Source organism: Ictidomys tridecemlineatus, chromosome 13 (genome assembly GCF_052094955.1).
Source record: "Ictidomys tridecemlineatus isolate mIctTri1 chromosome 13, mIctTri1.hap1, whole genome shotgun sequence".
Taxonomy (NCBI): Eukaryota; Metazoa; Chordata; class Mammalia; order Rodentia; family Sciuridae; genus Ictidomys; species Ictidomys tridecemlineatus.
The window spans coordinates 45,229,001-45,242,155 of NC_135489.1; the positions used below are offsets into that span (position 1 = coordinate 45,229,001).

Sequence of the window (13,155 nt, forward strand, 5' to 3'; positions counted from 1 at the left end):
ATATTTTAATTGTATATCTGGTTATTGATGCAGTAATAATAACTATTTATATAATATTACATATCTGACAAAATACTTTTGTATGTATAATGTTATAATAGTTCATGAGGTTGGTTGAATTTTGCAGATGAGGAAACTAAGGCTTTGAGAAGTTAAGAAACTTGCCCAAATGTGTATGTATTTCTTTATAATAATACAAAAGGCCAGGTTGTGGCCCTGCAGCACAATTCATTGTGTCTGTTATTAGTGGCAAATAAGGATGATTCTTTCCCTTTTCTGTATTAGCAGGTAAATCCCCAAACTGATTATGTTCTTAGATAATAGCAATGTTATTTTTTTTTAACTAGAAATGAACACAGAAACAGAACAACAGCTTCTCCACCATGCCAGAAATGGCAACACCGAAGAAGTAAGAAGGCTGTTAGAAACCATGAAGAGGAAAGAAGTAATTGCTGACATTAACTGCAAAGGTGAGCTTTCACTGGATTTCATAGTTTTCTCTTGAGAATCCGGACAACTCTCTCATATACTTAACACTGATCTTATCTTTGGAAGAATCCCCACAAAATTGGGTGAATTGTATTCCCACTCCCCTCTAAGCTAGATCCATTCTTAAAATATTTATGGATCCAAAACCTTATAGGCTCCAAGATTGAGCCCACGTCATGCATTGTCTGATAATTGTTTTTCTTCTTGAAGATACTGTAAGTTGAGCCAATAGGTCTGAATGATTTTTGTGTGTCCAGCATGTAAGATATTTTGGAGATAGTCATGCAGAAATAGATGAGATCCCCGCCCTCATTGAGATTGTTCTACTAAATCAATAAATCAGACTGTTTACATTACAGAATATATGTAAGTGTGGGTACTTTGGGGCCCTAGAAGAGAGGTAGTAACTTGAACTTCAAAGATTAGCTTCTTAGAGTAAGTGGTTCTAAGAGTGTGTAGGAATTAAACCAGGTGAATTCAAAGAAGTAAAAGGATTCAAGACAAAAGAAACAGCATGAGCCAAGGTATGAGTTGAGAGATTGCATATGCAAGAGCTCACAGCAGGTAGAGAGGAGGATAAAACTATTTGGGTAAGTAGCAGCCAAATCATAATGTACATTTTATAGCAAGGTTGCAAATACACTCAGAGGTGGAGAAAAATAGAATTTATTCTCTAAAATGGTTTAGCATTTTAATAAACCCCTTTACATTTTGGGATCAAGGTAGATAGACTAAAAGTTAAATTTGGGGTACTTCAGTCTTAATCCTTTTGATGAACACCTCCCCACTGGCTCCCCTAAATTGGCTTTTAAAGTGTAAAGGTGGGCCTTGCTTTGTTTGTGCAGTGGAGACAGATGTCTTCAAATCCGTGAGATAGCCTTTGGTTCTGTAGTGACCCTTGTTTTCTTAGTGCTCCTTAAGCATTTGTAGCTTAAGTGAAGCTTAGCTATAAAGCTAAACTTGAATCTCTCCATCTGTCATATGATACAGGTGGTACTCCTTGTCTCTTAGGAGACTTAACCTGGGTCATTGTTGACTTTATGTCACCTGAGCCACCTTTTGTCACATCTTTATTGTATTCAGCTCGGCCACACTCCTTGTATTAGTCAAGCCTCTTCAAAGAAACAGAACCAATAGAATATGTGTAATAATAAGAGGGGATTTATTAGGTTGGCTTACATGATCAGAGGCTGAATAGTCTCACAATGGCTGTCTGCAGACTGGAGGATTAGGAAATAGTAGATGCTCAGTCCAAGAAGCTGAAAGCCTCAATATGAGAGAGAGAGAGAGAGACACACATACACCAGTGATTCAACCTGAGTCCAAGACTTAAGTAAGGCCTGAAAGCCTCCTGAAGAGCTGTTGGTGCAAGTCCAAGGCTGAAGAATCTGCCCTATCATGGGTCAGCTAAAGAAGGATTGTATTCTCAAGAGCTTCCCTTTTTCCTTAAAAAAAAAAAAAAAAAAAAAAAAATATATATATATATATATATATATATATATATATATATATATATTTAGTTGTAGTTGGACACAATAACTTTATTTATTTCTTTATATGTGGTGTTGAGGATTGAACCCAGTGTCTCACACATGCTAGGCGAGCACTCTACCACTGAGCCACAACCCCAGTCTCCCCTTCTTCTTTCTTCTCCTGTTTCTTCATTTCATTTGGGCCTGCAGTTATTGGATGGTATCACACAGGTTCAGGGCAGGTCTTTCCCATTCAGTTCACTGATCCACAAGCCAATCTTCTCTGGAAACACCTCCACAGACCCATCCAACCAATCCATAAGTTTTATGGGTTGTCTAGGCATCCTTCAGTTTACTCAGGTTGAAAACCAAAATTACCTGTTGTGTTTTTAGTCCTCTCTTGGGAAAGTGTCATGTGGTAATGTATTGAAATGTGGCAGCCTAGGGTAGCTTTGCTTAGTTAAAAGTTAGCCTTCCCTCTCCATGCATTACAGAGATTGCTTTGACATGGCCATCTTGCAGGTGGGTGCTAAGATAGGTAACATGCTCGTGATCTTTTCATTGTACCTCAGATACAGTTAGCTTGTTCTCAGCATCTTCTCAGATTATCTCACATCCTGCTTATTTTATCATCTCCTTCTACGGCTAGTTCCTGTCCCAGGAAGGGCTGTCTTAAGATGGATTTATGGATGTTTTACTCCTTTTTCACACACTCTCCTCATGTCCTAGAGCAGCAAATCTCGTGGCTTCACCCTCAGCTGGGAAGAAACCATGATCTGAATTGCTTAGAAACTATAGTCTGAGTTGGACAAAGTAATTTAAAATTTCTCTGCATCCTTCTACAAAGACTGACTCTCAATCTTTACTGCAGGATTTTTTTTTTTTGTTTTTTGTTTTTTGGTTTTGTTTTTTGAGATGGAGTCTCCCTAACTTGCCTAGGCTGGGTTCAAACTCAAGATCCTCCCTAGAAGCTGAGATTACAGGCATGCACCATGAACCCAGCTTATTTTTAATGCTAAAAATGTTTAAAAATCCTCAATGACCCTTTTCTATCTACCTTCTTCCCCTATCCATAGTTGCCTCAGGCTAATTAGTGGAAAACCATCTACTTAGGTAAAACTGAGAGATTTATGTTAATGGTTTTTTCAGAATTTCATCTCATTATACCTGTCAGTCAGCCTTTGTCTTAAGGGGAGTTTGAGGGGTTTATGTAGAGGAGTAACAATCAGATGATGTGCAGTTCTTTACTAAAGGGAATGGGTAAGTCTGCATGTAAGTAGTGTTTCCCTGTGGGAATTCTTTTCTAGCATTTCTTGATTTTTTTTTATATAACCAAATCCTAAGATATAAGGAAATGATGCAAATTAATATATTCCGTTAGAATGAAAGCTTAACAATCAATTTACAGATGATACTATTGAAAGGAATCTACTGAGCTTAAGTTGAAAGTGAAAGAATGAAATCTTGACAGGCAGAATTGAAGGTTAAGGTGAACATATCTAGGATCTGGGTTAGAAGATCTAACTAGTATTACTTATAGCTACTGCCTTATTATAAGCATGTGCTCATGGTTCTGTCTTTTGCTAATGTGAGTCAGTCTTGTAAATAAAAATAAATATTTATATTTGTGTACATTATATACTTCATATAAATGAGTGGCATTTAAGTTTGGGATAAAGAACTTACATTGGCTGTCTCAACACATGCTTCTGAGAAGTGCTATCATTTTTCTAGGAGCTCCAGATGGGAAGTAATTTGAATATTACCCTATCATATCTGCTGATGTTTTCCAGCATTTCAATATTCTATAAAGGGTTCTATTATTTGAGGTAATTCTTAATCATTGAATGTTTTAAAATACTATGAAACTAATTATAGAAAATGTTTGAAGTATATTCAGAATTATTTACAATTTTGGAAATTGATTTTTTTTGGATATAGAATCCCACTTGGGAACACTAGATGTGAAGAGACCAGTTTAGAGGCTGTTTTAGTAAAATAGAGGATCTAATTGTGAGTAGATGGGACAGATGCAATGAATGGAGGTAATGGAGGAAAGTATATGTGATGTATTAATATTTAGGATGTAGAATTGAAAGAACTAATTGAATGTGGGGTATGAAAAGGAGAAAGCAGCCAAGGGTGATGCTGGTATCTGCCATGAAAAATTAGGTAAATAATAGGGCAGACAGTTGTGAAAATAAGTGAGAAGGGGAATGGGTAGTGTTTGTGTGTAAATGTGAATACATGGAATGAAGGACAAGCTCAGCTTTGTATTTCCTGAGCTTGAGGCACCTTTGCATCATCCACCTAGAAGGTGTCTGAGACTTGGAAGTGGAAATCTGTTTTTAAGTCAACAGTATATAAACAATGTAGTTGGAGAGGGCCAGTAAATACCACTTTTGATATTACCAATAATGAACTCATTAGAGACAAATAGTTTCCCACTTGGAGGAAGTTCCAGAATTGTGAGACCAGAGAGTGCAGGGCTATAGTAGCCAGGGAGGACCGTCCATCCTCTTTGATACTAGACTGTGATGCAGCAAAGTGGCAGATGAAAAGAGCCCCTGTGATTTGTTGTCAATATTTTAAATAAAAGTTGAGGATAGATTAAATGACGTGGTGGGAGATGAACATATTCTTCAGTGGATGGGTACATGATTGGAAGGAATGAAGTGAAAAAAGCAAGTAAAAATGGGAGGGAAGAGTGAGGAGGAGGAGGATGATTGGTAGTGAGCATGGGGTTAGAGAAGGTTTGTTTTTGCTTGTTAGAGGGGAGAGACTACTTACTTGCTCCTTCCTATGAGCAACTAAAGAGGAAAAGGTTAAAAATAGGGGTGGGGTGGGGGAAATACTTGAGAAGCAGGAAGGGATGGGATCCAGAAAGAATGATTGGTCTTTAACATCAGGAAGGAAAGATGGTAGAATATGTGAAATAGAGGTAGGATGGTAGCTTTATTTCTGGGAAGCCCAAAAAGTTCTATGAAAGTTTCTATTTTTATTGTTAAGCTGAAAGATGATGTCACTGCTAAGGGTTGAGATGCCTGTAAAAGGAGCTTGAGGAGAATAGTAATAGATTGAAATACTTGTTATGGAATGTAGGAGAGACATCTGAAGAGGTCATTAGAAGGTTTGCCTAGCCAAAGTGTGGAATCTTGACTTCATGGTGTCAAAATCAATAGGGTTTTATTATTTTTCTTTACTCTGGGTGAGAAATCTGGATGGGGTTCTAGAGAAACTGAGCTATCATGTTTATCTTATTTTGTGTTTTTTTTTTTTTCTAGGCTGCTATGACAAAGATAGTGAAGCAAAGATATTGATTAAAAAAATATTGCCAGGCCATGGTGGGGCCTGCCTATAAACCCAGCTACTTGGGAATCTGAGGCAGGAGAATCACAAGTTTAAGGCCAACCTAAACAACTTAGCAAGACCCTATCTCAAAATTAAAAATGGGCTGGGGATATAATTCAGTGGTAGAGTGCCCCTGAATTTAATGCCCAAAACTAGAAATAAAATAAGTTGCTCAGCCCAGTGGCACATACCTGTAATTCTAATATGTGGGAGGCTGAGGCAGGAGGATCACAAATTGAGATAAGCCATTCTTGTCTTGAAATAAAATAAATGAAGGACTAAGTATGTAGCTTAGTGATAGTGCACTTGCTTAAGCATGTGCAAGGCACTGGGTGGACAGACAGACGATTCTCAGTGCTGGAAAAAAAAAAGTTGACATAGAGGGCCAAGGAATACATACCAGATTTATTGAAGTCGATATTGGGGCTATTTACATGAATGAAAAATAATTAAAGAGCGAGGGACTGATTAAATAGTAGAATAAGAGAACTAGTATGAGGGTATACCTGTGAGGAAGCTGGCAGGTGGGGTGTTTGTGTTCATCAGGGTGTCCAAGTTTTGGCTTTGGCAATGGATATGTGACATTGAGCAGCAGTGGTTTGTGAGAAATGAGGGGAACTGAGAAGTCAGCATACTTGAATGGGCAGTAAGTACCCCAAGATGGTGTCAGGATTGAAGGTAAGGAGAGAGACTGCTGTTATGTGGTTAGGGGTGAGTCACCAGAAGGCTGGCAGGTGGTGGCCACAGAGTACACATTTGAGGGAACTATGGCTCAGAGGGCTTGCAACGTGAGTGGAAAAGTCATTGATCAAAGACACCAGTGGGTTTTTTTTATTTTTATTTTTTTTTGAGAGAGAGAGAATTTTTTAAATATTTATTTTTCAGTTTTCAGTGGACACAACATCTTTATTTTATTTTTATGTGGTGCTGAGGATCGAACCCAGCACCACGTGCATGCTAGGTGAGTGTGTTACTGCTTGAGCCACATCCCCAGCCCAGCAGTGGGTTTTTGATGTGGAGGTTTACATGACTTCTCTTCAATGAAATAAGTAGGTGAGTGGGAGTCTCCATCTGAACAATAAAGGGAGATTATGATTATCAGGAAGAGTTAGGCTTTATTTACAAATAGAAAGCAAAGTAAATGTTCATTGAACTACATACTGAGGCTCTGGGATTTACTGACTGTGTAATTAGATGTTCCATGGGGCACACATGTAAGAGGAAACAGATGGAGCAGTTTGGGTAAATGGCAGACACTCACAGGCATACTGATGGCAGCTCCAGTCCCGATGCCTCTGTGTGTATGTGGTGGGTGGGCATGTGTTTGAGGCCTGATGTGATACTCTGAGGTTGGTAACTGAAGATTCCGCTGGTTCAGAACCTGATGTCCAGGATCTGAGAGTGTGTATAGTGCAGGTGAGGTTATATAATCCCCTTTAACCATTAAACCACAGGCTTCTCCTTGGGAGTAATCCCCTGGGAGCAGTAGGCTCTTGGGCTGTGATGGACCCTCCAGGGTGGTAGGCTTTGGGAATTTGATCAGACTATAGTCTCTGCAACCTGATTTAAATTCTACTAAGCTTTTGGAGCTATCTCAGCTCTATGCTGTAGAACCCTTTATCTTTTCCTTTTCCTAAATTGATTTTTATAGCTTTAATTTTTCAGCATACCTCTCTTCAGCTCCACTGCTAGAATCTGACATTTCATTGCTTTTAACTTTGATTCTGGCTATCTTGTTGGACTTTAACACTCTGGTAACCCAATATCCTCATTACCTAAGATTTTTATCTGAAGTCAGAGAGCTAACAGTGTTCCACATGCCACAGGAAATACTCTACTGATTCCACTGCCTTTGGCTCCTCTGTCTACTCTCCTTAAGTGGTATGGTTTTTTGTCTTTTTGTTTTTTAAAGAGAAAGAGAGAGAGAATTTTTTTTTAATATTTATTTTTTTAGTTTTCGGCAGACACAACATCTTTTTTGTATGTGGTGCTGAGGATCGAACCCGGGCCACACGCATGCCAGGCAAGCGAGCTACCGATTGAGCCACATCCCCAGCCCAGTGGTACGGGTTTTCAAATAGAGTTGCTTGTTATGAAATGTTATGATAAGAGAACCAAGTCTTTGCTAGATGATGACAAGATAAAGACTCAACTCCAGATCCAGCAAACTTTACGGATCATGTAGTTCATGTAAGCCCATTGTGTCTCCCAGAGTACCCTTTGAGGATGAGGCTTGTGTTAGTCTGTCACTGTGACAGAGTGCCTGAGATGAACAGCCTAAAGAGAGGAAAGATTCATTTTGGCTCATAGTTTCAGAGATTTTCGTCTACAGTCACTTGGCTCTGTTGTTTCTGGGCTTGTGAGGAGGCAGAGATCGTCATGGCAGGAGCATCTGGAAGAGCAAAGCTGCTTATCTCCTGGTGGCCAGGAAGGGAATAGAAAGAGCTCATTTTTATAATAAAGCCCTTTCCCAAAACTGATTAAGCTATGAATCTATAAATGGATTAATCCATTCATGATGTCAGAGCCCTCATGACCCAGTCACCTTCCAAAGGCTCACCTCTGAGTATTGCTGCACTAGGGACCAATCCTTCAGTGAGATTTTGGAGGACATTAGAGATTGAAACCATAAGAAGGATGCCAAGTCAAAAAGATGGCACCCATCTGGATCATGTGAGTTCTAGTCTTTGCATTCTCTTGGCAGAAATTCAGTTTGTTGTAAAACTACATAAATAACATCTAAAAAAAAATCTTTTTCCATTTTTAGGAAGAAGTAAGTCTAACTTGGGCTGGACACCTCTTCATCTGGCATGCTATTTTGGACATAGACAAGTGGTCCAGGATCTGTTGAAGGTCTATTTATGGCTTTACTTTTAATGACTATAATGAATAATTATTATGGAAATTATAGGATAAAAATCTTAGAAAAGCCAACTGGACCATAATAGTTTATTAAAGCAATAGCTCATAATTAAAAGACACTTAATTTTCTTTACTAAAAACAAATTAGGTTAGCTTGATTAATTAAAATTCTGTGATTTTAATAATTTGATTTTTACATTATTGGCTTTTTAAAGTGGCAAAGCAGGCATATTAATTAATGAAGATATAATTTTCAGTTTTACAAGCATGACAAGTTGAAAAAAATAACCAAAGTGCATCCCACATTAAAAAATAATGTCAGAATCTCTTAGCACTGTACTTAATGAGATTTGAGACCTCATATTTCTCAATTCTCTGAACAATTTTTCACATATGAATGTTTTTGAAATTAGGTTGTATCTTATTCTGTACATTTAATGGGGGCATTTTTTTTTTAAATTTGAAAACTTATTACCTTATGGTGGAGGAAATAGTACTGTATTTGGAGATAGTTTTCCTTTGTTCAGTATGGCTGCTTCTAAAGTTGAGTGAAGATGTATTGATTTTTAAAGAAAATCCCTTTTTGTTCTACTTATCTGTTAGACTTTTACCATTCAGGAAACTTACTATTTATTTTTACTATGAATTGAATTTAGTTTTAGTAGTTACAACTAAACAATATTAGCAATTATTCTAACTTTGAAATATTTAATTATTTCTAAAAATTAATTCTACTTTTTTTCTGTTTCTTGATATGTAAGATATACTAAAGTTTTCATTTTTATTAGGCTGGTGCAGAAGTGAATGTGTTGAACGACATGGGAGACACGCCACTTCACCGAGCTGCGTTTACAGGACGAAAGGTGAAAAACATTCTAATTTCAATGTTTACAAGTGAAATATTTGGTAGAGCAGTCACCACTATTTTCTCTGCTATAACCATCTTCTCAGCAACTGGAAAAAGCCATGAGAAAATGTATAAGCCAAATATATTGGGCAAAGGTGTTTCTTACAAATGAAATCATGGACTTGTGTCTGGCTTCTATAATTGGGCATAATGTGGTTGAGTCTTGTAATACTGTAGCATGTGTCAATAGTTTATCCCTCTTTATGAATGATATTCCATTGAATAGATACACATTTTATTTATTTTATTTATTTATTTTATCTGTTTGCCATTTATTGAAAGGACCATCTTTTTACCTTGATGAAAATCAATTGTTCATAAGTATAAGGCTTTATTTCGGTATTTACTATTCTTTTCCTTGATCTATATGTGTATCCTAACATCAATTTATTGCAGTAGCTTTGTAATTATTTTGATATAATAATCAAATGATATAAATTTTCCAGCTATAGTCTTGTTTTTAAAAATTATTTTGAGTACTTCAGTACTTTATATTTTCATATATATTTTAGAATTGTCAATTTCTATAAAAATGTCTACTGGAATTTTAATAGAGGTTATTTTTTTGAATCTATAGGTTGGTTTGGGAAGATCTGCCATTTTAACAATTTTGAATCTTCCAGTCTATGGACCTGAAATTCATCTTCATTTATTTTTAGGTCTTTAATTTCTCTCAGCATTTTAACATTTAGAATATTTCTATCCTCAGAAAGAATCTTTGTTAGTATAAAGATCTTTCACTGCTTTTGTTAAAAATTGACCTGACCTTAATCGGTAGAATTTGGAATGCATCTGGCCTGCTGATGTCTCTGCTCAGTTAATGTTAGCATAGTTTTCCAGCACCCTTGCATCTACATAGCTTAGTGGTTAGTCGGTGTTTGGGTAGCAGTGATCTCAAATGCTCAGTCCCATAGGCCACTTATACTCTCTACCTGTGGACCTGTGTTTAAGCTGGAGAGTGTTTTCAGAGTGAAGGCATTTTTCATTTCTGCCTCTCTTCTAAATTTCTGAAGTGTGCTCTCTTGTTTTTCCTGATCATGACTGATGTTTCTAGAAGCTGAGGGTGTGGATCTAACCTACTCCTTCTCTGGTTCTTTCATTTCTAAGGACTTCCTATTAGATAATCAGGCTATTTTGCCATTTGCCCTATATAGGAGGCAGAGTAATGGTCCCCAAAGGTGTTCATATCTTGATCTCTGAGATTTGTGAATATGTTCAGTTATGTGGTAAGGGGAAATTAAAGTTGCAGATCAAGATTGCTGATTGACTGATCATAAGATAGGAAAATTATTGTGGGTTATTTAGTATAATCACAGCAATTCTTAGAAGTGTGAGAGGGAAGCAGAAAAGGAGTCAGAGATGTGGCTAATTTGATGCAGTGTTTCAGGCTTGGGAATTGTGGAGGAAGGGGCTATGAATCAAGAAGCTGATGGCTACTAGAAGATGGAAAAGCAAGGAAACAGATCCTCCCCACAGAGCTGGTCCTGTAATACCTTGATTTTATCTGATGAGCACCATTTCAGATTTTTTAAATACAGAACTATGGATAGAAAATTCCTGTTGTTTTAAGCCACAAAGTTTGTGGTAATTTTTTACAATAGAATCGTATGCACTCTAATGGGAAAAGCAACCCATGCTATCAGTTATTAAGATTTTCCATTTGTTTCCAATGGCGTCTGCTACTTTTACTCTTACTGTCTCTTGGTGTAGGTTTTGCCTTTTGTTCCAAGACAAGTCACTTCCATCTGGCAGGAAAGCTACTGGCTGTAACTGCTCTCCCTTCCCTGGCAAACATCTTTGGGCAAGTGGGGGAAGGGTTAACTGCCTGTGGCTAGAAGGCTAATGACTCCTGGTGTTCTAACTTGAGTTCTAGCAATTCCTGTAGAATAACTGCATTTCTTGATTTATAGTTTCTTTTAGTGGATATCCAGCACTATGGATATGGTTAGTTTTGATAATTTTGCCTTTTTTTTATATACTCATTCTTTAGAATAACAGTCTTCTGGGCTCTAAATGCCACCACAACCAAAAGTTGTTTCACTCCATTTTTGTGATTTTTCTGATAATTTAAATGATGTAGTAAATTAAGTATGGCATAGTGTATTTGTTTACTTTGATAATTGACTACTGTCCAACATGATTCCTAAAGATCACTTATTTCTGATATCGGGTATTGAACCCAGGCGCACTTTACCACTGAGTTACATCCCCAGCCCTTTTTATTTTTTATTTTGAGACAGGGTCTCTGCTTTAGTCAATTTTTTATTGCTGTGACCACAGAGAGCGGTTCTGTTTTGGGGGCCTCAAGGATAGGCAGAACATCATGGTGGAAGAATGTGGTGGAGGAAAGTGGCTCAGGACATGATGATCAGAAAGCAGAGAGAGCATCCTCACAGACAAAATATAAACCACACGGTCACACCCCCCAATGACCCACTTCCTCTAGCCACATGCTACCTGCTTACAGTCATCACCCAGTTAATCCCTATTGGGATTAATTCACTGAGGAGGTTAAGATGCTTATAACCCAATCAATTCACCTCTAAACGCTCTGCATTGTCTCACACATGAGATTTTGAGGGACACAGCTAAACCATTACAGTCTTGCTAAGTTGCTTAGGGTCTTCCTAAGTTGCTGAAGCTATCTTCAAACTTGCCATCCTCTTGCCTCAGCCTCCCAAATTGCTGGGATTACAGGAATGTGCCACTGCACCCAGTTTAATATCTTTGAATTAGTAAATATCACACCATTCTGGCCTATTCATAAGTTGATACTTATGAATCAGAAAACAGTCTTACTAAAGTTGAGAAAATAGTACTTTTTATAATAAAACAATTAATAATAAACATAGGTTAATTGCTATGCTCAACTCAGGTTTCAAAAGTGAACTGCAAATTAACTTGCATGACCCATATGTGAACCACTTGCCATTTCCCTTAAGAGTCTTGGATTTCTCATCTTTTTCTGTGGACTACAGAAAGTTCTATTGCCATCTATTTTTCACACATACCCATTATTGAAAGTATAGCCCAAACATAATCACCATAAAATTTTTCTGACTTCTTGCAGTTGGAAGGCAGCTGTGCTTTTCCAGTTTTCCTGGACACATTTTATAATATTTTCAGTCACCTTATATCTTGTTATTAGAGTTACTGTTCTGTATTCTTAGCTTTCCTACTAGGTTGAGTATAATCTTGTTCTCAAGGATTTAACACAGTTCATTTTGTGTTTTCACTGCAAGTAACAGATTTTACTGCCCATCTCTGTTCTTAAGTAAATCAAAATCAATTCATTATAAATACTTGGCTCTTCACATATTGGGCCATTTCTTCTACTCTGCTACTTTGAACATGAGACCATATAAATTGAGCCTTAGTTGCGCTGGGGTTGTAGCTCAGAAGTAGAGCACTCGCCTAGCATCTGTGAGGCACTGGGTTCAATCCTCAGCACCACATAAAAGTAAAATAAAGACATTGTGTCTATCTTTAACTAAAAAATAAATAATTAAATTGGGCCTTAGTTTTGTTAGCATGTATTTTGTTGTCTGTTGTATCCAAAGATAATATTCAGCTGAAATTAAATGGTTGCATCATATAAAAATGCTTAAAATTTATGTGCTTAATAATTAAGCATGATTGGCTGCGTATAGTGGCTCAGACCTGAAATCACACCTACTTGCAAGGCTGAGGCAGCAGAATTGCAAGTTCAAAGCCAGTTTCAGCAACTTATTAAGACACTGTTTCAAAATAAAGAGAAAGAGCTGGTTATGTAACTTAGTGGTAAAGGGCCCTAGGCTCAGTCCCCAGTGCCACAAGAAAAAAAAAAAAGGACAAAAAGTTACTTTCTGACTGTAATATAATCTTATTATCCTGAGATTTGTTGATTTATAGAAAAAAAAAAAGGACAAAAAGTTACTTTCTGACTGTAATATAATCTTATTATCCTGAGATTTGTTGATTTAATAAATATATCATTGAATTGAAAAGGTATTTTGTTTATTACAAAGCATTTTAAATTCTTATCCTCTGGATTATATAAAATATAGCTCCCCAAATTTTATGAGGGAATGGTCG

At 37.1% G+C, this 13,155-nt stretch overlaps 1 protein-coding gene across 5 annotated transcripts in view; it reads left to right on the forward strand.

The window, feature by feature from the left end:
* The window catches only part of Osbpl1a (oxysterol binding protein like 1A), a 199,971-nt gene that overhangs the window by 10,716 nt on the left and 176,100 nt on the right, over positions 1-13,155 (forward strand). For all 5 annotated transcript variants that reach the window (XM_078030235.1, XM_078030236.1, XM_078030237.1 and 2 more), the window contains exons 2-4: positions 348-470; positions 8,080-8,165; positions 8,963-9,037. In XM_078030235.1, coding sequence (XP_077886361.1) covers positions 350-470; positions 8,080-8,165; positions 8,963-9,037 — 282 coding nt within the window. In that variant the 5' untranslated portion in view covers positions 348-349. The remainder of the gene's footprint in view (positions 1-347; positions 471-8,079; positions 8,166-8,962; positions 9,038-13,155) is intronic.